Raw genomic sequence first — 23300 nt, 5'->3', positions numbered from 1 at the left:
AGGGAATGTGCACATGCGGCTATTCTGTGTTGAGGGGTTAACAAAGAAACAGGTACTCCTATATGTTTAATTTAGAGTTATTACGTAACTCGAGTTGTGGTATTTGAGTTTTCATACATGCTACTCTAGTGGTTAGAGCATTGGGCCGAAACATTGCTGAAAGATTGCGAGATCAAATCCCAGAGCTGACCAGGTAGAAATCTGTTGTTCTGCCCCTGAACAAGGCAGTTAACCCACTGTTCCCTGGTGGGCTGTCATTGTAAATAAGAATTTGTTCTTAACTCTTGAAACTAGGGGGCACTATTTTCATTTTTGGAAAAATAACGTTCCCAAAGTAAACGGGCTATTTTGTCAGGACAAGATGCTAGAATATGCATATAATTGACCGCTTAGGATAGAAAACATTCTAAAGTTTCCAAAACTGTAAAAATATTGTCTGTGAGTATAACAGAACTGATATTGCAGGCAAAAGCCTGAGAAATATCCAATCAGGAAGTTTTGTTTTGAAAGCTCTGCGTTCCGATGCATCCCTATTGAGCAGTGAATGGGCTATCAACCAGATTCCTTTTTCTACGTATTCCCCAAGGTGTCTACAGCATTTTGACGTAGTTTCACACCTTTATGTTGAAGAATGAGCGTAAACGACTACATTGCGTAAGTGTCCAGCTGAGGGCTCTCAGAGTAATTCTTGCGTAATAGACAGAGGTAGCTATTTTTCCTTCCGGTCTTACTGAAAATATACATATATTATCGAATAGTCACCTTGGTTGATATAAACAACGTTTATCGAATAGGATAATTTGAAAAATTGTCACCTTGAGCCAAGATTGATTATAAACAATATATTATCGAATAGATATTTGAAAAACCATGTTTAAACAACGTTTGTCGATATTATGGAGTTAATTTGAAATATTTTTCGGCGTTGTCGTGACTGCAATTTCCGGTCGAATTCTCAGCCAAATGTGAAGAACTAACGGAGTTATTTTGGCTACAAAAATAATATTTTTGGAAAAAAGGAACATTTACTATCTAACTGGGAGTCTTGTGAGTGAAAACATCCAAAGCTCATCAACGGTAAACGATTGAATTTGATTGCTTTTCTGATTTTTGTGACCAGGTTGCCTGCTGCTAGCTCGGCATAATGCTATGCTAGGCTATCGATAAACTTACACAAATGCTTGTCTTGCTTTGGCTGTAAAGCATAATTTCAAAATCTGAGATGACAGGGTGATTAACAAAAGGCTAAGCTGTGTTTCAATATATTTCACTTGTGATTTCATGAATATGAATATTTTCTAATAATATTTTTTGTCCGTTGCGTTATGTTAATTAGTGTCAGTTGATGACAATTCTCCCGGATCCGGGAGAGGGAGTTCCAAGAGTTAACTAACTTGCCTAGTTAAAAAATATATATATAATAATTCTGTGCGAGAAATAAATATTCCAAACATAGTCTGCGACAGTTGTGGGATGCGATAGATCCCAAATGAATACAACCACTAGCATCAAAAAATAACTTGTACTCAATGAGGCTGATCCTGTCCTTCTGCCCCTTTTCAAATGTTGATGAACTATTAGGCTATTTATTTCTCCACATTATAAGCGCAGCAATGTGCATATAGAAGTAGGCTATACGCACAAATGTTCCATTAGCAAAAAAACACCATTATCAAAAGTGACAACAAAATGTGATTATGCATGTAATGCTTTTATTATAAAGGTGCATTTTTATGGTGAAAATTATCTTCCCCAAACTTGAAACTCATGCGCTGTGTATGTATGCCAGTTAGGCTCTACACCCACTGAAAAGCAGATTAATGTGCTTAATTTTAAGAAGTTATTTAGCCACTTTTGTGATACAAACCTTATCAAAACATATAGGCCCATGGGATAGGCTACATAAGGTGTGGGCCTATGATTTGAAAAAGTTGCAAAAAAGGCATGCATTGTTTCTTGCCTTACCCTGGGCATCATTCACAAGTGATAATATTTAATTCACAATTCACAAGACTATTCTCGATTTAATCTTGTCTTTACATGTGGCACAGTACAAGCCAATCAGAGAGTGGTGGCTCACTGTCCTCTATCACAATTGGATTAAGATGTCTGACCCACTTCCTGGGAAACCTAACAAGGCTCATCAGACACAGGACAGGAGGGCACACAGGCCAAGCCAGCTGTGTGATGCAGTGGGTGATACTGTGTCTGTCTGTTCTCCTCATGTCTACAATAACAAGAATATCACCAGAGGGGTGGATCATCACAAAGCAAGGATCAATCAGCCGGCTAACATGAATACACATTCAGATGTAACTGTTGATCAGAAAGCTATGGGTTATTGATCATGCCAAGTTATTCATACATTTCTATTTCAAGTCAATCTTTCTCTATAAGCTATACAAACTATGGAGTTTTTAAAGATGATTCAGGAAAGTAAGCTGGCTAACTATTTGATCCTGGTGAATGGGCAAGGAGGAGGATAGGGTTTGGACAGCACTGAGGTGGGTGGGATGCACCAGGAACAAACACAGTTACTACAGCTGTATATAGACGGTTTGTTCCGTCAACAGGTAGTAACATGGCTGATTCAGTCAGTCAATCAATCAGTCAGCCAGCCAGCCTGCATGCCTTCCTGCCGGTCTGTTTCTCTGTCTGTCTGGTTGTCTGTGTCTGTCCCACATGTGACTCAGAAGCTCTTAATCTAGTCCAAAGTGTGCCAGCTTTAATATGGTATTTCAATCATTTTTATGCACCCATATAATCCACTCCATAACACCCATTCAATCAATATAATAGCACTTATCCCCCAGGCTCTCACATACAATACAGACATTATTGTTGATATGTACTCTACAGTAGGCTGTGAAAAAAGGTATGCTGCAAAATAATGTAAACAATAATTAAATATTTGACTTGATTATACCAATCATCACAACAATAACAATCCATTACAAAGTTGGAGCCTGTTCTACACTGTTAATGGCCTGGAACACTTAAAGGACTGGTTCTATATAGGTCCTATACAGTATCATTACATACCCAAATCCAGCAGCCAGAATTTGCAGTTTTCTGAGGGTCCCGCTTGAGAACTCATTTGGTACAGAGGACTAACAGCAAAAATAGACTGTATTCCATTTGCCATGGCAACGTGCCCTGGTACTATTCAAGTTCTCACACTGTTTAGAATCCAATTCTTCAAAATAATTTTAGAAAACGTATACAGAATCATGTAGTTTAAGAAAAAGCTACAGGCAGAAGCTGTATCCTCTAGCTCAGATGAGATCAGTCTGCTGTGTTAGTGGGATGGGATCTGCTCTCTCTTCTCTACTCTCCCAGAGAGTGGGCTGTTGTACTGTGAGGGCAAGCCTCCTCTGTCCCAAAGGAATATTTAGAATCAGACGGCACACTTTACCGTAAAACCCCTAGTAGAAGCTCCAGCCCTCAAACAGCATGGGCTCAGCTTCCACAAATCAAATCAAACTTTATTTGCCATATGCGCTGAATACAACTAGTGTAGACTTTACCGTGAAATGCTTACTTACAAGCCCTTAACCAACAGTGCAGTTCAAGAAGAAGAAAATATTTACCTAAAATAAAAAGTAATAATAAAAAGTAACGTCCTGTGTGGCTCAGTCGGTAGAGCATGGCGCTTGCAACGCCAAGCGTCGTGGGTTCGATTCCCGCTAGGGCCACCCATATGTAAAAGTAGTGGCCCCAGCCGACTTGTAAGTCGCTTTGGACAAAAGCGTCTGCTAAATGGGATATATTATATATTAAACACAATACGAATAACAATAACGAGGCTATATACAGGGGGTACCGAGTCAGTGTGCAGGGCTACAGGCTAACTAAGGTAACCTGTACATGTAGATGGGGGGCAAAGTGACTATTCATAGGTAACAAACAAACAGCGAGTAGCAGCAGTGTACAAGAGAGGGGGGGGGTCAATGTTAATAGGGGCTTGGGGGTAGAAGCTGTTTAGGATCATATTGGTCCTAGACTTGGCGCTCCGGTACCGCTTGCCGTACGGTAGAGAAGAAAACAATCTATAACTTGGGTGACTGGAGTCTCTGACAATTTTATGGGCTTTCCTCTGACACTGCCTATTATATAGGTCCTGGATGGCAGGAAGCTTGGCCCCAGTGATGTACTGGGCCGTTCGCACTACCTAATGTAGTGCCTTACGGTCAGATGCCGAGTAGTTGCCACACCAGGCGGTGATGCAACCGGTCAGGATGCTATCGATGGTGCAGCTATAGAACCTTTTGAGGATCTGGAGCCCATGCCAAATCTTTTCACCTCCTGAGGGGGAAAAGGTTTTGTCGTGCCTTCTTCATGACTGTTTTGGTATGTTTGGACCAAGCAGTATGTACTGTAGAAATGTAGCATATATAGTCGCAGCTTTACTTCTCAGCACAGTTGCAATGTCCTTATTTAAGCTAAGCTCAATACACTTAAGAACATTCAGTAGTGTGACTGACTGTAGCTGCTAAGGTGCCTCTCACACATTTGTACAGTCAGATCTCAATCTACCCTGCAGTGCATACAGGGCTGGAGGAGTAAACAGACAGCCCACACAAACTCTCCCTGTTCAACTGTGTGTTTTCTCATCAGGATCTCTGGGCACTAACCACAGAGCCTGTTTCCTGTAAGAACCAAAACACACAACGTGCACAACACACACACACACACACACGTGGAACACACACACACGTGGAACACACACACACACGTGCGCCACACCAAAAAAGCTAAGGCCTCCCTGGTACCTTTGAGAAGGTAACCGTTTTAAGCTGAATCAGCAACGGAAGGGAGGTCTAGCTGGTGATAGTCATGGTGGCATTTCCTCGTCCAGGGATCCTCAACTAGATTCAGCTGCGGGCCAATTTTCTCTTGGGCGGATATTCTGGGGGCCGGAAGGACATATTCATCCTCCTAGTTCTAAAGGAGCCCTGCTGAGGGGAGTCTTCAGTCTGCATAACAATTCACTACAGAAAATAGGAAAGCTATGGTGCTGTGCGGGTATAAGAACGGATGCTCCTACAGGCGCTCAGGAAAAACATGGGAAAAAAGCACACATGAAACTTGAAGGCAGCAGAATAATAAAGAACTGGATGGGAAATCCTTAAGTTTGTTATTAGTTAGAGAAAACCATCCACGTGTGTAACATGCATCAAACACTACCTGGTTTCAGCCAAAATACAGGATTCCCCACTCCCTTATAAAATGATGAAGAGCCTAATGTTTAGGAAACCTATCAGCATATCATTTTTTCCTTTATTTAACTAGGCAAGTCAGTTAAGAACACATTTTTGTTTACAATGAAAACCTACCGGGGAACAGTGGGTTAACTGCCTTGTTCAGGGACAGAATGACAGATGTTAACTTTGTCAGCTAGGGGATTCGATCCAGCAACCTTTCAGGTTACTGGCCCAACGCTCTAACCACTAGGATACCTGCCGCCCCAGGTAGCCTTGGCCGCACCATGGAAACCACCAGTATATAGTACAAAAACATCACCTCTATCTTATTACAGACCAGGACAGGAGGAGGGCGGGCCGTCTGACAGGAACAAAGCTTTACTGAGTGACTCAGTCATGCCAGAACAGAAGCTCCAAGTGCCACCCAGGTTTCTTTGATCTCATCCCCTGGGGTCTGGAATGGGGTCAGGTCATGGAGCTCAATAACTACTTCTCCTTTGAAGAAAGATGAAGAAAAACCACTGTCCAGTCAAAAGGACAGGGTCATATTGAGGGCCACACGGTAGCAAAACGTTTTGTAACAGAAAACAAAAATGTGTGTGTTTTATATTTGACAAGTTCAGGTAGTCTCTACCTGTTTTAGTCAGTTATCTTACGTTTGGTGCCTGACGAATATGAACCATGAGAGACAGGCCACGTATGCATGTATGAATTCCCAGAGTTAGTCATGTCTATATGAAGTCCCACAGAATAATGTAGGTGGTAATCAATATGTTTTCCACAGCAGCACGTGAGTCGTCAACACTTCTTCTACAGACTGCAAAACAGGGAGCACCTGGAATCCTTCACTGGCTGCAAGTACACACTCGCCCACTAGAAACCCCCTGGGACCAAGGTACCAGGAGGTGTGTGTGTGTGTGTGTGTGTGTGTGTGTGTGTGTGTGTGTGTGTGTGTGTGTGTGTGTGTGTGTGTGTGTGTGTGTGTGTGTGTGTGTGTGTGTGTGTGTGTGTGTGTGTGTGTGTGTGTGCGCGCGTTCCAGACCTAACGGTAGATTGCCGCCAGACATTTTATTTTTTTACATTAGCTGAACATATCATTTTGATCTCCAGCACCTGCTTAGAACCATATGATGTGTGCATGTAATCGTTTCCCGTACTGTATTCCAGGTGCCTCACAACAGCAAGGCTGACAGTGTGTCTCTGTATCTGTGTCTGTGTGTCTGTGTGTGTTCCAGCCTTCTCAGTCCCAACATCAAGGCCTACCTTTGTGGTGGTGGTTGAAGAGTCCTTCCATCTCCATACTGGAGCGTGAGTGAGCGATGCAGAGCATGGCACAGGGTACTATGCCCTCCTGGGCAGGGGAGCGGTCCGTGGTCCTCACCAGGCACCAGTCTGGCTTGTCATGGAGCCTCTCCAGCACCTCCACTGTCTGACCCCTCCGTACAGTCAGCTCAGAGCTGCTGCCATTACTAGCCACAAAGTCATGGATGACCACGGTCAGCTCACAGCCACCAGAGAGCTGGAGAGTGGGAGGGATGGAGAGGGAAAGAGGGAGGGATGGAGAGGGAAAGAGGGAGGGATGGAGAGGGAGAGAAAGAGTGATGGAGAGGGAGAGAGAGAGGGAGCATGTCAGACTTACTATAAACATTACATGACATAAAGGAATAGTTTGAGGTTATGAAGAAACAGCCTGAATGTATTGATGTTTAGGAGCAGTATCATCATGAGGGTGTGAAATATAACTACATGTCATTAAATGGTGAGATCCTCAGGATGTACTAATCAGCAATAGCGAGTCTGTTATTAGCATGTCAACAACCGAGTTCTTATATGGGTTTGAAGGTCCCCAAGTCCCCCTGAGAACTGCTGATTTGCCACTAGTCAGTCATTCCGTTGTCCCAGTCCCAGTCTCAGTCACAAGGCTAGACTAAGAGCTTATTCTGATGGCCATCAGAGCAGTCACTCAGCACAGTGCAGGCTCCAAACCAACCATACTGTAGCTACTGTAGCTCAACTGTACTGAGTTGTACTGTAAACATGTCATTCTGGTGAGTCACTCGCCACACATTCAGATGCCTCAACATGACCCAAGAAACGCTCTGACATTCTAAAGCAGTAGATGCAGGGGGAAAAAAATGTCCATTAAACTGCCATATACAGTATTCCATTCAAATATACATTGACGATGATGGGCACATCAGGGACGTTTCAAACAGGGATATCAGTTACAGGAGAATGACGATCACCCTCGGCAGTTCCACACTGACAACACGTTCTTCAAATGACTATCAAATTAAACCAATTTAGGACTCCAACCAACATCCCACCGACATGGCTCGTTAGTAACTGCTAGAGATCCATACATACCCTTTGGTAGTGAGGCAAAGCCAGCGAGTTCAAAAGCTGAGCCACCGGACCTGAGTTTTTATTGTCCTCCATGATTCTGTCCTCTGTCCTCTTCTCCTTCATACTCTGATGCTCCTGATGCTGAATCTAATCCATCGACGCGACACAAGGTTAACTTAACACTGAACCACACTGACCTGAGGTAACACGCAGGCCCACCTACTCTCATATCCCGCCGCCCGATGGCCCTACGATGGTATCTAGGTACTATATACCAGAGCCAAAGCACTCCCTTCCTTGTCTACTGTACCAGCTGTGCCTTCTCCAAGTAGAGGCTGGAGATATGACACTGACACAGAGAGTGGTACAGCTAGTGGGAGGCTGACACACTCGTTGACGCGTCGCCGACACACAACTCCACTCTGTCATTGCCTCTGACAGATCTCACAACACCAGGCGAAGAGGCAGAGAGCGAGAGAAAGAAAGACAGAGAGGGAGGCAGAGAAAGAGAGGGAGAAAGGAAAAAAAGAGAGCGAGAAAAAGAGAGTTGACTGTGAGTGATTGTGCCCTGCATTAAAGGAACCACGGCCCATTAGTGGACATGAGAGGACACAAGGACTCTCCCTCAACACCTCTCTGTGACCTTGACTGACCCTTTCTGTGAACCAGACCTACACTGTGTCAGGAAGGACACTTACAGAAAGGGACATACTATGCATGTCTTCCAAATGTCACCATATTCATTTTGCTGTGCATTATTTTTGACCAGGAGGGCACTATAAAGGGAATAGGGTAGCATTAGGGACTCAACCACTGTGGCTAAGTCAATTTGAACCTAATTCCTTGATTTAGGAGCATAGCTGCATAGAGCAGAATAACTGAAAATCCAGCTTTGGCAGGGAAACATGGTCCCTAAAGAGGCAGAGTGTTTGTGTGAGAGAATATAGCTCTGACTGTGAGTGGGAGTGATATCCTTCTGTGCTGTTATTGCCTGATAAAATCACACTATCTGTTCGTCTGAAGACGAGCCATGTTTCTCATGTTCATCTCTGAGATGGAAAGGAAAAGTCTAAAAGTCTAACTGGTTCACAGGAAGCCAGTCCAAATTAAAATGATGTCTTGAAATACTAATTTCTAATTTATTTGTCTGGTTGCGGTCTCTCCTAAAAAGGACTGGATTTAGAGGCTACAGTTTGAAATGCTGTTGAAAAGACTGCTCTAGAGTCTAACACGTCAAATGATACTGTGAAGATCTCCGCTGTTCCACAACAAAAACCAACAGCCATCGTTGGTGAAGCCCTAAACTGCAGGGATTGTAGCAGCAGACCGTTGTCTTACATCAGACTCCGGAGTTGGCAACGTGTTGTATATGAATGGCGTAGCTGTTGGAAGGCAATGGGCAGCATATGATGACTCACCTTATCGCTGTCCAGTGTGTTCTGAGAGGTACGGGAGGCGATAGAGATGGTGTCTGGCTGACTGCTGGCATCACCCTGGCTGTCCAGGTCATCTCCATGACTACAGAGGGAAAAGAGGAATCAAGACAGGGGCACTTTAATGTTAGGTTGTGCTGCGGTACTGACGGAACAATGACTGTAATGTATAAAACCAATGTCCAATGCAGTCAGTCCTGTATGGTCTGTAAGAAAGGCTGTGAGAAGTGATGAGGTTGATACAAGGTGGAGTACTGTACTGTACCTTCTGCCCTTGTGTTTGACTGTGGTGGCCTTGGGGATGTGAATAGGCTCCTTCAGGGCTCCTCTCAGGTGGATGGTACGCTCCTGGATCACCTCCCGGATGTGTTTGATCCAGTCCTGCTTGTTCTCTATGCTGGACGCCTGAGGGGACAGACGGGCGGACGGTCAAGACAGACGGGTGGGCAGAAAGATCCCAGTCCACGCATTCCCAATATTTCGACACAATTTATGATGCGACACTAACTACACTCAGAGCTGTTCAGTCAACACAGTCAACCCTGATGCCTTCATCGATGCGTTCACTCCAATGCTTACTATTTTTTACCAGAGTACATGGACAGAACACACATTTTGTCATGTTCCTGTCATTCAGTAAGACCCTTTCAATCGATTACAGTATGTTTCACAATTGAGGAATTCCGAGGAGCCATTTAAAGGGCCCTTCAGTGATGTGTGAATGATGTGAATGAGTGGACACATAATTAGCATATGACTCACTCATGTCTTCATGGGAACTATGCAACAATAATCAAGAGTATGCTGCTTTTATATAACAGACAGATTAAGATGGGCAGTCTGCCATTATATAGTGTGTATAATATATACATAGCGTGTGTGTGTGTGTGTGTGTGTGTGTGTGTGTGTGTGTGTGCTGTGACTCACAACGCATCAACACGCAGATATGTTTCTAAGTGCATGAACTGTTATGCAAATCTTCGATCTTGAATACATAGGCCTGGTAACGCCCACTCAAAGAAATGTGTTTTGGGCGGAATTGTAGGAGTACATTTAGTGGTCATCAAATCTTAGTGGGTTGAACTTAAATCTTTAAAACACACAGTAACACCCACTTAAGGGAATACATTTTGGACAAAAGTGGGAGTAAATACATAAATATTCATTGTGCTTGATTGTGTGCTGGGTTACTGTTAAGTCAAAATGTCCCAGTTACCTTCAGCACCATCTTGTTGTCTGAACTGGGAGTCCTCCCAACCCAAAGAGCAAACTTACACGGATCCCCCTCCACATGTTCTGTGACACCAAGCTCTGAAGTCTTAGGAGCAGAGACAACACAAAAACAGAGTTAGAGAAAGAACAGGAAAGGAAGAGAGTAAATATAGGGTTGATAAAAAAGTATTGACTTGAGATCCGCACAGGCAACTATTTTGGTAAATCATTCATTGATGTGAATGGGAGACTTTCCTTTAAGTTAAGCGTGCAGATCTCAAGTTCCAGCCATTGTGATGAGAGAGTGACAGGCTGTGCTTACAAAGAGCTTGCTCTTGTAGAGGTACTTGTTGCGTCCGTTAGAGTCCTTGACCTCCTTGCTGAAGACCAGGGACATCTCAAATAGGAAGAGGTGGCGCTCGCGTCCCTTACGGATCAGAGTCTTGGGATCCCACACCTGGAAGGACTCCTGCAGGATCAGCTCCCCTTGGGAGTCAATATTCCCATCGAACCCTGGAGGGGGAAGAGGAAGAGGAAGAGAGGGGACTGTCAAGTCACTTGATTCAAATAATAATTTGTAAAGCTACACTATAGTTCAAATATTTCTGGTTACTTAGAAATGTCCTTGTTTTTGAAAGAACAGCACTTTTTTTGTCCATTTAAAATAACACAAAATTTATCAGAAATACAGTGTAGACATTGTTAATGTCGTAAATGACTATTGTAGTTGGAAACAGCAGATATTTAATGGAATATCTACATAGGGGTACAGAGGCCCATTATCAGCAACCATCACTCCTGTGTTCCAATGGCACATTGTGTTAGCCAATCCAAGTGAATCATTTTAAGGCTAATTGAGCATTAGAAAACCCTTTTGCAATTATGTTAGCACAGCTGAAAACTGTTGATTTCTAGGCAGTGTCAAGACTTCCGCCAAGGTTGGCTCTCCTGCCTGTTCGGGCGGTGCTCGGCGGTCATCGTCACCGTCCTACTAGCCACTACCGATCCCTTTTCGTTTGTCTGTTGGTTTTGTCTGATTGGTTTCACCTGTGTGTATTTTAGTTAATTAGTGTCTGTATATGTAGTAGGTTGTCCCGACCTTGTTTTGTGCGGGATTGTTTTGTCTTCATGTCATTTTGGTGGAGTACTTGTGGTTTTTATTCTCCGGTCATTTTATGATCCTGTGTTGGATCATTCACCCGGTGTGTTGGGTTGACTGTCGTTTTTGTACATTGGAGAATAAACTGTCTATTACTGTACCTGCTCTCTGCGCCTGATTCCACTCACCTTAGTACTTCGTGACACAGAGTTCCTCTGTCCAGTGTCTGTGTTCTTTTGCCCATCTTAATATTTTCTCTTTATTACCCAGTCTGAGATATGGCATTTTCTTTGCAACTCTGCCTAGAAGGCCAGCATCCTGGAGTCGCCTCTTCGCTGTAGACGTTGAGACTGGTGTTTTGCGGATACTATTTAATGAAGCTGCCAGTTGAGGACTTGTGAGGCATCTGTTTCTCAAACTAGACACTCTAATGTATTTGGCCTCTTGCTCAGTTGTGCACCGGGGCCTCTCACTCCTCTTTCTATTCTGCTAAGAGACAGTTTTGCTGTTTTGTGAAGGGAGTAGTACACAGCGTTGTACGAGATCTTCAGTTTATTGGCAATTTCTCGCATGGAATAGCCTTCATTTCTCAGAATAAGAATAGACTGATGAGTTACAGAAGAAAGTTCTTTGTTTCTAGCCATTTTGAGCCTGTAATCGAACCCACCAATGCTAATGCTCCAGATACTCAACGAGTCTAAAGAAGGCCAGTTTTTTTGCTTCTTTAATCAGAACAACAGTTTTCAGCTGTGCTAACATAATTACAAAAGTGTTTTCTAATGATCAATTAGCCTTTAATGTTTTAAAACTTGGATTAGCTAACACAACATGCCATTGGAACACAGGAGTGATGGTTGCTGATTATAGGCCTCTGTACGCCTATGTAGATATTCCATAAAAAATCTGCCGTTTCCAGCTACAATAGTAATTTACAACATTAACAATGTCTACACTGTAATTCTGATGAATGTAATGTCATTTTAATGGACAAAAAATGCGATTTTCTTTCAAAAACAAGGACATTTCTATGTGACCCCAAACTTCTGAATGGTAGTGTATATTCCATAAGCTTCCTGTGAGTTAGCCCAGCCTACTCAACTAGGAGCTAAAAGGAATGCCCAGTAGGTCAAGGCTTAGTCCTCCTACTACAGATAAAAAGGGAAACCCTTAGCTAGTTCTATGTATATTTACTCCTACCGTCCATCATGCTCAGGTGCATGGCGTCGTTGGCTCTCTTGGGGACACTGAGCATCACCTCCAGACCATCCTTGATCTCCCCCTTCCCCTCCTCACAGCAGGTCAGCAGCTCCTGGAGAGGAAACGCAAACACACACACACACAGAGAGAGAGAAACAAACACAAAACTTTAGTTGCATTTCACAAACCTCAAGGTCCAAGGAAAGATAAAGGCTGTAATGGACTGTGTTCCATGTGCAAGATGAAGTTTAGCTTCCAACACTGTAGCTTTGTTGACAACTAGCGGTGTGTTCTACAATAAACAAGATCATTATACAAGCTGGATTACAGAGGGTGAGAGAACAGAGTGATTTTATTGCATGCCATACGTATTTGATCACCTACCAACCAGTAAGAATTCCGGCTCTCACAGACCTGTTCATTTTTCTTTAAGAAGCCCTCCTGGTCTCCACTCATTACCTGTATTAACTGCACCTGTTTGAACTCGTTACCTGTATAAAAGACACCTGTCCACACACTCAATCAAACAGACTCCAACCTCTCCACAATGGCCAAGACCAGAGAGCTGTGTAAGGACAACAGGGATAAAATTGTAGACCTGCACAAGGCTGAGATGGGCTACAGGACAACAGGCAAGCAGCTTGGTGAGAAGGCAACAACAGTTGCCGCAATTATTAGAAAATGGAAGAAGTTCAAGATGACGGTCAATCACCCTCGGTCTGGGGCTCCATGCAAGATCTCACCTCGTGGGGCATCAATGATCATGAGGAATGTGAGGGATCAGCCCAGAACTACACGGCAGGACCTGGTCAATGACCTGAAGAGAGCTGGGACCACAGTCTCAAAGAAAACCATTAGTAACACACTACGCCGTCATGGATTAAAATCCTAAAGCGCATGCAAGGTTCCCCTGCTCAAGCCAGCGCATGTCCAGGCCCATCTGAAGTTTGCCAATGACCATCTGAATTATCCAGAGGAGGAATGGGAGAAGGTCATGTGGTCTGATGAGACAAAAATAGAGCTTTTTGGTCTAAACTCCACTCGCCGTGTTTGGAGGAAGAAAAATGATGAGTACAACCCAAGAACACCATCCCAACCGTGTAGCATGGAGGTGGAAACATCATTCTTTGGGGATGCTTTTCTGCAAAGGGGACAGAACGACTGCACCGGTATTGAGGGGAGGATGGATGGGGCCATGTATCACGAGATCTTGGCCAACAACCTCCTTCCCTCAGTAAGAGCATTGAAGAGGGGTCGTGGCTGGGTCTTCCAGCATGATATCGACCCGAAACCCACAGCCAGGGCAATTAAGGAGTGGCTCCGTAAGAAGCATCTCAAGGTCCTGGAGTAGCCTAGCCAGTCTCCAGACTTGAACCCAATAGAAAATCTTTGGGGGGGATCTGAAAGTCTGTATTGCCCAGCAACAGCCCCGAAATCTGAAGGATCTGGAGAAGGTCTGTATGGAGGAGTGGGCCAAAATCCCTGCTGCAGTGTGTGCAAACCTGGTCAAGAACTACAGGAAACGTATGATCTCTGTAATTGCAAACAAAGGTTTATGTACCAAATATTAAGTTCTGCTTTTCTGATGTATCAAATACTTATGTCATGCAATAAAATGCAAATGAATTACTTAAAAATCATACAATGTGATTTTCTGGATTTTTGTTTTAGATTCTGTGTACCTATGATAAAAATTATAGACCTCTACATGCTTTGTAAGTAGGAAAACCTGCAAAATCGGCAGTGTATCAAATACTTGTTCTCCCCACTGTACTTATTAATGAGAGTCGTCTAACGACTGTTTCTATTTTGCAAGTGTACAGTACCTTGAGGAGCAGCTGATACTTGGTTATTCTCTGGACAGGCTTGATGAGGTATGAAGATATGGAGTTGGCCAGCCGGTGCCTCTGTTGAATTTCCTGGAAACCAAAAAGACAGAGACATCTTAAAGGGCACAGAGACGCGAGGCCGCAATCGCCAGCGTAATCCTGCTCCTAGACCTAGACAGACGGCACTGATGGAGAATGGAGATACCCCTCTCCTCAGAGCTGGAGGTCACTGACAGCAACCTAAGGTCAATCTTCTGTGAGTAGGCTTCATCTACCCCTCTTCCTCCCTCCTGTACTACCACCACAACTCCTGTTAAGATCAGCCTCACTGCCAAACACCCAGAAATCACCCGGTAAGCCAGAATTGGAGGCTACCGTCATAACTAATATACCAGCATAATATTGCTTCCTTGCATTTATTCAAAACTATTAGCATAAATAGTACATCAAAGGATCTGATTAAAAAGACCACATAATAGGACCTCGCAGAATTTGATTAGTGGTTCAACATTTGATGTATTAAGTATTTATAGAATGCCTGAGTTGGTACTCATCTACACGTACATCAAAATAGGGCCCTGCATGCTCCAGAATGAGCTGGGTAGAGTCTGGTTTGTTCTTGCAGTAGTTCACATACATCTGGAACTTATCTGCCTGCAAAATGGACACACAACTGTTAAGAGACACAATATTCCCACAACATCTCAGCCATGTCAACCTATGTCAGTGTTGTAAGCTGGCTTGTCCAGACAGTGATACACTCACCCAGGTGACAAAGCAATGACCCACATCCTCAGGTAGCTGTTCATATTTCTCCAACTCCTTCAGGAAGATGCTGTACAGAAAGGGAGAGATCAGGGTTGTATTCACTAGGATCCGAACAGAACTAAACGGGGCAAAACGAGGAGGGACTACCTGTACTTGTCCAATAAGAAATGCTTGTTTTCATTTCTATTTATGGTGTGTACTAATGAATAGGACCCAGGTTGAGTTACTATAGACCGGCCATAGGTTGACCACTCCAGTGCATCTACAAGGCAATGGGAGTCCGGTGTGGGTAACTCCAGTACAGAACACTAACTTGTGGTGGAACTCGTAGAGGTCCAACATGTTGCCAAAGATGATGTGCTCTTTGTTGACGATGCCTGGAGGGATCTCCTCAACACCGCTGGTCATCTCCCACAGGTAGGTCTGGAAACCACACAGAGAACAACACATCATATTTACCTGGTTGTATTCCTGACATCTGACATTTCTACAACAGAAAAAAACCAGATGACAAACTAAAACTAAACCAGATCATTCAAGCATAGCGTTTGCATTGCAGTTGGGCCTTGGCTTACATAATGTTTTCCTTTCAAAAAGTCTATCCCTTAGTGGCCACTGTATAGTCTGTCAATAAACGAGCGTGAATGTCACAAGTTGAATGGAGTGGTGGTTTCTCAGTACTTACATCTGTACACTCCCGCAGGTCTCTGACGTAGGCCTTCTCTGTCTGAATGAGCTCTGCCATTATGAACCTGGAAAAAAAACATTCAACTTGTGGGAACTGCAGCAGAGAGGGAGAGAGGGAGAGGGAGAGAGGGAGAGAGAAAGAGAGAGGGAGAGAGGGAGAGAGAGAGAGAGAGAGAGAGAGAGAAGATGGCTTTTGTTTGGGTCTGTTTTGTGTCAGGGGCATAGACAAATGTCACATGTGACACAGCAGTGGTTCCCTCTTTCGGAGGAAAGGAAAAGGTTGGGGACCACTGATATTCTATGTCCCGAATGGCACCCTATTTCCTATATAGTGCACTACCTTTGACTAAGGCTCTGGTCAAAAGATGTGCACTTTTTAGTGAATCGGGTTCCATTTGGGATGCACCCATACAATACAGTAAAACCCCTGAAAAATGTGGTTTTATTGTCAAATAAACCAGATAGGTGCAGTGAAATGTGTTGTTTTACAAAGTCAGCCATAGTAGTATGGTGCCCTGGGAGCAAATTAGGGTTAAGTGCATTGCTCAAGGGCACATAGACTTTTCACCTTGTCGGTTTGGGTATTCAAACCAGCAACCTTTCGGTTACTGGACCAATGCTCTTAGCGCTAGGCTATCTGCCGCTCTTAAAGGTGATAAACGGAAACTGGGATGAGAATGAAAATGCTCTAGCTGCTATGCAGTTTGAAGTGAAAGTATGACCTTATTCTCATGGTGATTGTTTGACCTAATTCTCATTTTGATAGTATGACCTTATTCTCATTTTGATAGTATGACCTTATTCTCATTTTGATAGTATGACCTTATTCTCATGGTGATTGTTTGACCTTATTCTCATTGTGATTGTTTGACCTTATTCTCATTTTGATAGTGATTATTCTCATTTAGATAGTATGACCTTATTCTCATGGTGATTGTTTGACCTTATTCTCATGGTGATTGTTTGACCTTATTCTCATGGTGATAGTATGACCTTATTCTCATGGTGATTGTTTGACCTTATTCTCATGGTGATAGTATGACCTTATTCTCATGGTGATTGTTTGACCTTATTCTCATGGTGATAGTATGACCTTATTCTCATGGTGATAGTATGACCTTATTTTTATTTCAATTGTGCATGGCCTAAATGTGTAAGTCTTACACAGAGCAACATCAAACACTAAGTCCCAAAAGGAAAGGGCACCTAAATACAAATACAAGTAGCTCAGGCCTCATTATTTCAATAACCTTCCAGTGGCTCTGTCATTGAAGTTAGATACAGTATGTCATATATATTTTTTTTTTATCTGAATACTAATTATCAGATGTCATGAAAATATATTCAATTAAATAAATGGTAAGTGTTAGACAATACTATGTTAATTACTGCAGTATGAATATGTGAAATATTTCGGACACCTGGCGCAAACTTTCCTGTCTGGTATTCCCAACTGCTAGTGCTTTGAATGTGTTAATAACAGTGATGCTTCTCCACCAAACTGTGTAACCATTGTGTATGTGAATGTGTTAATAACAATGATGCTTCTCCACCAAACTGTGTAACCACTGTGTATTTGAATGTGTTAATAACAGTGATGCTTATCCACCAAACTGTGTAACCACTGTGTATGTGAATGTGTTAACAGTGATGCTTCTCCACCAAACTGTGTAACCACTGTGTATGTGAATGTGTTAATAACAGTGATGCTTCTCCACCAAACTGTGTAACCACTGTGTATGTGAATGTGTTAATCACAGTGATGCTTCTCCACCAAACTGTGTAACCACTGTGTATGTGAATGTGTTAATAACAATGATGCTTCTCCACCAAACTGTGTAACCACTGTGTATGTGAATGGGTTAATAACAGTGATGCTTCTCCACCAAACTGTGTAACCACCGTGTATGTGAATGTGTTAATAGCAATGATGCTTCTCCACCAAACTCTGTAACCACTGTGTATGTGAATGTGTTAATAACAATGATGCTTCTCCACCAAACTGTGTAACCACTGTGTATGTGAATGTGTTAATAACAATGATGCTTCTCCACCAAACTGTGTAACCACTGTGTATGTGAATGTGTTAATAACAATGATGCTTCTCCACCAAACTGTGTAACCACTGTGTATGTGAATGTGTTAATAACAATGATGCTTCTCCACCAAACTGTGTAACCACTGTGTATGTGAATGTGTTAATAACAGAGATGCTTCTCCACCAAACTCTGTAACCACTGTGTATGTGAATGTGTTAATAACAGTGATGCTTCTCCACCAAACTGTGTAACCACTGTGTATGTGAATGTGTTAATAACAGTGATGCTTCTCCACCAAACTGTGTAACCACTGTGTATGTGCTTACTCTTTCCTCCTGGCAGACTTCCTCTTCTCCTCATTGAGTTCGTGGGCAGCATCCCTCAGCTTGACCTCTGACCCTGGGACACTGGCGGGGAGGATGTCCAGCTGCAGCCCTTTACTCTGTAGGACAGACAGGGAAATTTACGAGGCACCGCCGAGGGGACACGGGCACAGACACACACAGATAAAGACTCACGCACAGACACAGAGACACACACTCTCACACATGAGCGTGAGCACGCAAATACACACACACTCACCACCTTTCATCTGTTTCAAACACACACACACACACACACCTCCCCCCTCCCACACATACACCATGTTCTATCTCAACCCTCCACTCCAACATTCCCCCACCCCGTCCTCCAGTACTCACGGCCTTGTTGGAGTCAGAGGATACGATGCCCAGTGCTTTCTCCAGACAGGACCGGTACTTGTCCATGCGGAGGGAGAAGTCTCTGTAGCGCTTGTCCACAGAGGTGACCCATTTCTTTATCTCCAGCGCATGGGCGTGCCCTTTGTCACAAAAGCCATCCGCCAGCTGGATCAACAGTTTCACCCTCTCTTTGGTTTGCTGTCAATACAAAGAAAGAGAGAGAGAGTGAAAAAGAGAGAATGAACGGGGGCTGTGGGGTGCGTGCGTGCGTGTGTGCGGATGTCAACCACAGGAGCCAAATCCCACTGTGCCAGAGGTTCATGACTACAATAGAGTTTTCTGCCACACAATAACTCAGGAGGCCAGAACATCAGGGACAATGGGCTGCCCTGTGACTGGGCCTCATAGATACAGCATCATAATACCAAGCACAGGGCCACAAACAGGGCAGGGCAGCAAAACACACTACCCGAATGGTCCCAAATGGCACCCTATTCCCTAATATAGTGCACTACTTTTGACCAGGGTACATGGTGCCTTGGTCAAATGTAGTAGTTCGGGAAGACGGTGCCATTTGGGACACGTACACGGAGATGGCCAGCACAAACGAAACAGATCCTAGACAGCCCTATGCAGTGCATGTATGGGACAGGTTGACTGACACTAGTCCCTTTACATCTCAACACACTGGCTAAGGTTCTTACAGGCATCACAATCTAAAGAAACCATACAGTCTGATTCAGAACTATAAAGGTCAGTGTCTGTTATAGAAAATACATAGATTACATCCAGTAGATGCCATTTGATTGAGTGAGGTGGTGTTTGATAGTGTTGGACACTGCTGGAGGGGACCTTAACCTTGGCTGTGATCTGGAAGTCTTCGTGCTCCTTCAGCAGCTCCTGTGTGTGGTGGATACTGGATCCGGTGGAGGTGTGGGTTGACAGGTAGAACTCTCCCGTGTCGTGGATCCACTCCAGAGCCTGTGGACCAATCACAACGAGACGAGGTCCAGATCACTTATCTGTCATCACACTAATGTTTTATTCCTGTTCCCTAACCTTCACCCTTTGAAGAAGTGTGCACTTGTTCACGCCCCCTCATGGACATAAAGCTAGAATCCTTCATTGAAACAATATCAAAGCGGACTCCCTGTCCCTATTTTGCTAAACAACTGAGGATGGGGCTAGAGAAATGTAACCACTCTCAAAATCATAGACAGAGCTTTGGATGCAAGGACTGACCATCTGTCACGTCTTGACTATAGAGAGCCCTTATTTTCTATGGTAGAGTAGGTCAGGGCGTGACTGGGGGTTAGTCTAGTTTATATTTTCTATGTGGGGTTCTAGGGTTGTTTTTCTATGTTGGTGATGTTCTATGATTCCCAATTAGAGGCAGCTGGTAATCATTGTGTTTAATTGGGGATCATATTTAAGTAGCTTCTTCCACCTGTGTTTCATGGGATATTGTTTTGAGTTAGTGCACATAGCACCTCTGTAATCACGGTTTTTTGTTTGTTTATTGTTTTGCTTTGCTAAGTTTCACTTTCAATAAATGATGTGGAACTCAACATCCGCTGCGCCTTGGTCCGTCTCCACAAAAGAACGTGACACCATCCATGATATCAAACGTATAGTTTTAACCATGTTTAGAGGCTATACAGTATTTGTTTACAAGTAAGTTGTTTACAAACATTGCAGTAAAACAAGCTTATATTGTGGGCTCCTTACACCATTCTATACATTTGACATCTACGAGGGGATAGGAAGATGCGCTCTTCACTGCTGCCTCTCCGGACCAGTGTAATGCTAACACCAGCCCACATGGGGGAGCAAACAGTCTCCAATTGAGATATACTTTAGTGTGCTCTGCTGCACACATTCGGTCCGTCAATCAGCACTGACTAAATGAGAGGAGACAGTTTGGAGAGACTGAGGACAAGAAAGACACTGCACTACAATAAGCCTGTGTTAAAATGTAGGGCATGTAATTCTAGCTGTGGTAACACTACTGTTGTGTTGTTACCAGTCTACCTGGAACCCAACCAGATTTGGAGGCTTTGGTTTGGTCAGCACTTGGTCAAAACATTAGTCCAACTAGTGCTTAGCTGAGCAGTTTGCACAGGGTTCAACATGGTGGTATGTTATATGACCTGCCATATTGTTATATGCCTAGTTTTATGGCTTGTGTGTGACCGTGTTGTTGTAGTCATGAATGTTAACGTTCTGGTATAGTTCTCCTTGAGGTGCAGCACTGACCTGCTTGGCGCTGCGTTCAAACACCACATACTGCTGACACTGGTCCAGTCTCCTCTTCCTCATTGTCCAGAAGTGCAGCACCCGGTTCTCTCTCTGGAGCAGCTCATTCAAGATGTCTGACAAAACCACAAGAGACACGTTATCATTTAAACTATGGCTATGTCACAAAAGGCAAGCGAGTCCAACAGTCTACTACTAAAGCACTTAAGTAGTGCACTATATAGGGAATAGGGGGCTATTTGGGGACACATCCCATCTGTCTAAAAGAAGAAGGCACCTGAAAGGAACACCACAGTAAAGAACGATCTAAGGTGTATTTGATTGGGAAGAAAAAAAAGAGCCACTTACTTTTGACCTGTGTTTCAGGAGCCTTGACGTGAGACAGCATCCCTGGCATGTTGACACTGTTTCTGTGCAGGTACTTCAGGAAGACGTCAGCGTTTCGCCTTGCTAGTGTACAAGCCTTGAGGAAGGCCTCCTTCTGCTCCAGGTGTTTGCTGATCATGGGTGTGACATGGTCTGACTCACTGTTAGGGCCCAGTTTATCAGCTCCCCCACACCAGTCCTCCTCACGCTTATACTCCTGCTCCAGGCTTTCCAGCACACTGCACACCTACAGAGCAGCACACAGCACGGGTCAAAACTACACTACCCACAATGCACCACCGAGCCCAAGCTAAGTACATGAACGCAAATACATGGCAAACTGCAGTGTAATACCGTATAATACTACCCTATCTAGAGTGGTTAATATACCCTAATCTGGGCCATGTTACTGGGCTAGAGGCCAATGGGCCTCCTCTGGCGGGTTGCCATGGAAACAGTTAGCGATGTCCCACCCACCTGCTCGGAGGTCTTGTAGAAGGCTACAGAGGCATTGACCAGTTTGAGCCGGTCCTCCATCTTGAGCATGAGTTGCTGCCAGTGGTCGGCCACCTTCTCTGCACAGTCCCGGATCATGTCCATGTCGTAGTGGTTGGCTTGGAGCAGGGCCTCAGCCTTCTGCTGCACCTGCAATGCACTCTGGTGGGTTTTCTGAGGAGAGGGAGAGAGAGAGGGAGCGAGAGAGGGAGGGAGGGAGGTGATTAATTAAAGTGTTTCCACTTCATGAATATTGTTCACATTAACATCTTCAAATTTTCACAAGAACACGGAGGGATGTGATTGGAGGCTACGGCTACAGGAAAGGAGTCTGAGTGTTACATACTGTGTGAGTCTTCTGCTACCATGACTGTTAACACACCACAGCATTAGACAATATCATTACAATACCATAATCAAATCAATCAAGTAATTGGGACTAATACTCTCCAACAGGGTTTTTTCCTCTCCTTCCACAGTGAGTAGATGACTCCAGAAACCTGCATAATCTCAGCCCTGCAGAATGTAGTCCTTTATACAGTACGGCTGCATTTAAAATGAGCCCTGCTCAGAAGAGTTCAAAGGAAACATGTTCTGGGGTGAAAACAGGGGTCTGTTTCTGGTGAAATCAGAGAGGGGGGTGATTTATGACCAATAGAGGATGAAAAGAGGAGTGGGGGAGGTTCGGGTTTTTACAGAGGTGTGTAGGAGGAGGGTAGAAGGAAGGAAAATAGGATGAGGAGAATGAGAGAGAAGGAGGAGAGGAGAGGAGTAGGAGGGGGATGGAGATGAGGAAAATAATAAGAATTTGCTGGGTGTTTATATTTGTCCTATTTCACACATGTACAAGTGTGAATTAATACGCATGTTTGAATCGGAAGTGTGTTTTTTACATATCCCACTCTCCCTGAGACATCCCCGGAGAGTGGGGTCACAGCCAGGGTCATGGAGGGAGGAAAAGAAGAGGAGGAAGAGAAGGAGTGGAGAGGGATGGAGAAGAAGAGGAATACATGAGAGAGATGGAACAGAGAGTTACCTCTATGGCATGTTGGAATTGCTCGTGTTCCTTCTGTAGCTGTTCTGCCTCCTGTAGAGAGCTGGCTGTGATCAGACCTGCATTCAGCATGGACTCTCCATTACGGATCCAACCCAACACCTGAAACACACACACACACACACACACACACACACACACACACACACACACACACACACACACACACACACACACACACACACACAAGGGAATACATCAAGCATCAGGGCAAGGTCAAGTCAGCTGTGACGCGTCACCCCCGACACTTTGGCCTCCCCACCTCTCCCCCTCCTACCCTCCTCCTTGTCCACACAGGGACGGCCTGCCAGAGGCCCCAGGGAGGAGGCCCCAGGGAGGATTCCACACCGTCTCCTCCTCCGGGCTCCACTCTGAGTCAGCACTGCACACCTGCTGTGTATCTGACACATGCTCTGTGCTATCACTGCTGCCAAACTCCTAGCTCAGCATAGCGGCTGTGTGAGGGAAGAGGCTAAATGCTGCTCAGTGAGTAACAGACAGATAGAACAACTACTGCTGTATTCTGCCTGGCCTGCTCTCTCAGCTTATAGCCACAAAAACACACATAGGCCTCTCTTCCCTTCCAGGACACGAGTAATCTCTCGCTCTACAAC

The 23300-nt window shown here is 44.2% G+C and overlaps 1 protein-coding gene across 4 annotated transcripts in view; it reads right to left on the bottom strand.

The window, feature by feature from the left end:
• The window catches only part of LOC135522130 (triple functional domain protein-like), a 64565-nt gene that overhangs the window by 23115 nt on the left and 18150 nt on the right, over positions 1-23300 (bottom strand). For all 4 annotated transcript variants that reach the window (XM_064948114.1, XM_064948115.1, XM_064948116.1 and 1 more), the window contains exons 9-26: positions 22669-22788; positions 21615-21806; positions 21120-21384; positions 20772-20887; positions 19374-19496; positions 18516-18713; positions 18141-18256; positions 15774-15840; positions 15402-15511; positions 15086-15155; positions 14885-14974; positions 14318-14410; positions 12492-12603; positions 10518-10708; positions 10200-10301; positions 9249-9388; positions 8969-9068; positions 6468-6723 (exon numbers count right to left, since the gene is read on the bottom strand). In XM_064948114.1, the coding sequence (XP_064804186.1) occupies positions 6468-6723; positions 8969-9068; positions 9249-9388; positions 10200-10301; positions 10518-10708; positions 12492-12603; positions 14318-14410; positions 14885-14974; positions 15086-15155; positions 15402-15511; positions 15774-15840; positions 18141-18256; positions 18516-18713; positions 19374-19496; positions 20772-20887; positions 21120-21384; positions 21615-21806; positions 22669-22788 (2461 nt within the window). The remainder of the gene's footprint in view (positions 1-6467; positions 6724-8968; positions 9069-9248; positions 9389-10199; positions 10302-10517; positions 10709-12491; positions 12604-14317; positions 14411-14884; positions 14975-15085; positions 15156-15401; positions 15512-15773; positions 15841-18140; positions 18257-18515; positions 18714-19373; positions 19497-20771; positions 20888-21119; positions 21385-21614; positions 21807-22668; positions 22789-23300) is intronic.

The sequence above is a fragment of the Oncorhynchus masou genome, chromosome 30, assembly GCF_036934945.1.
Source record: "Oncorhynchus masou masou isolate Uvic2021 chromosome 30, UVic_Omas_1.1, whole genome shotgun sequence".
In the NCBI taxonomy this organism is placed as follows: Eukaryota; Metazoa; Chordata; class Actinopteri; order Salmoniformes; family Salmonidae; genus Oncorhynchus; species Oncorhynchus masou.
This window is presented reverse-complemented; position numbering and strand designations above follow the sequence as displayed.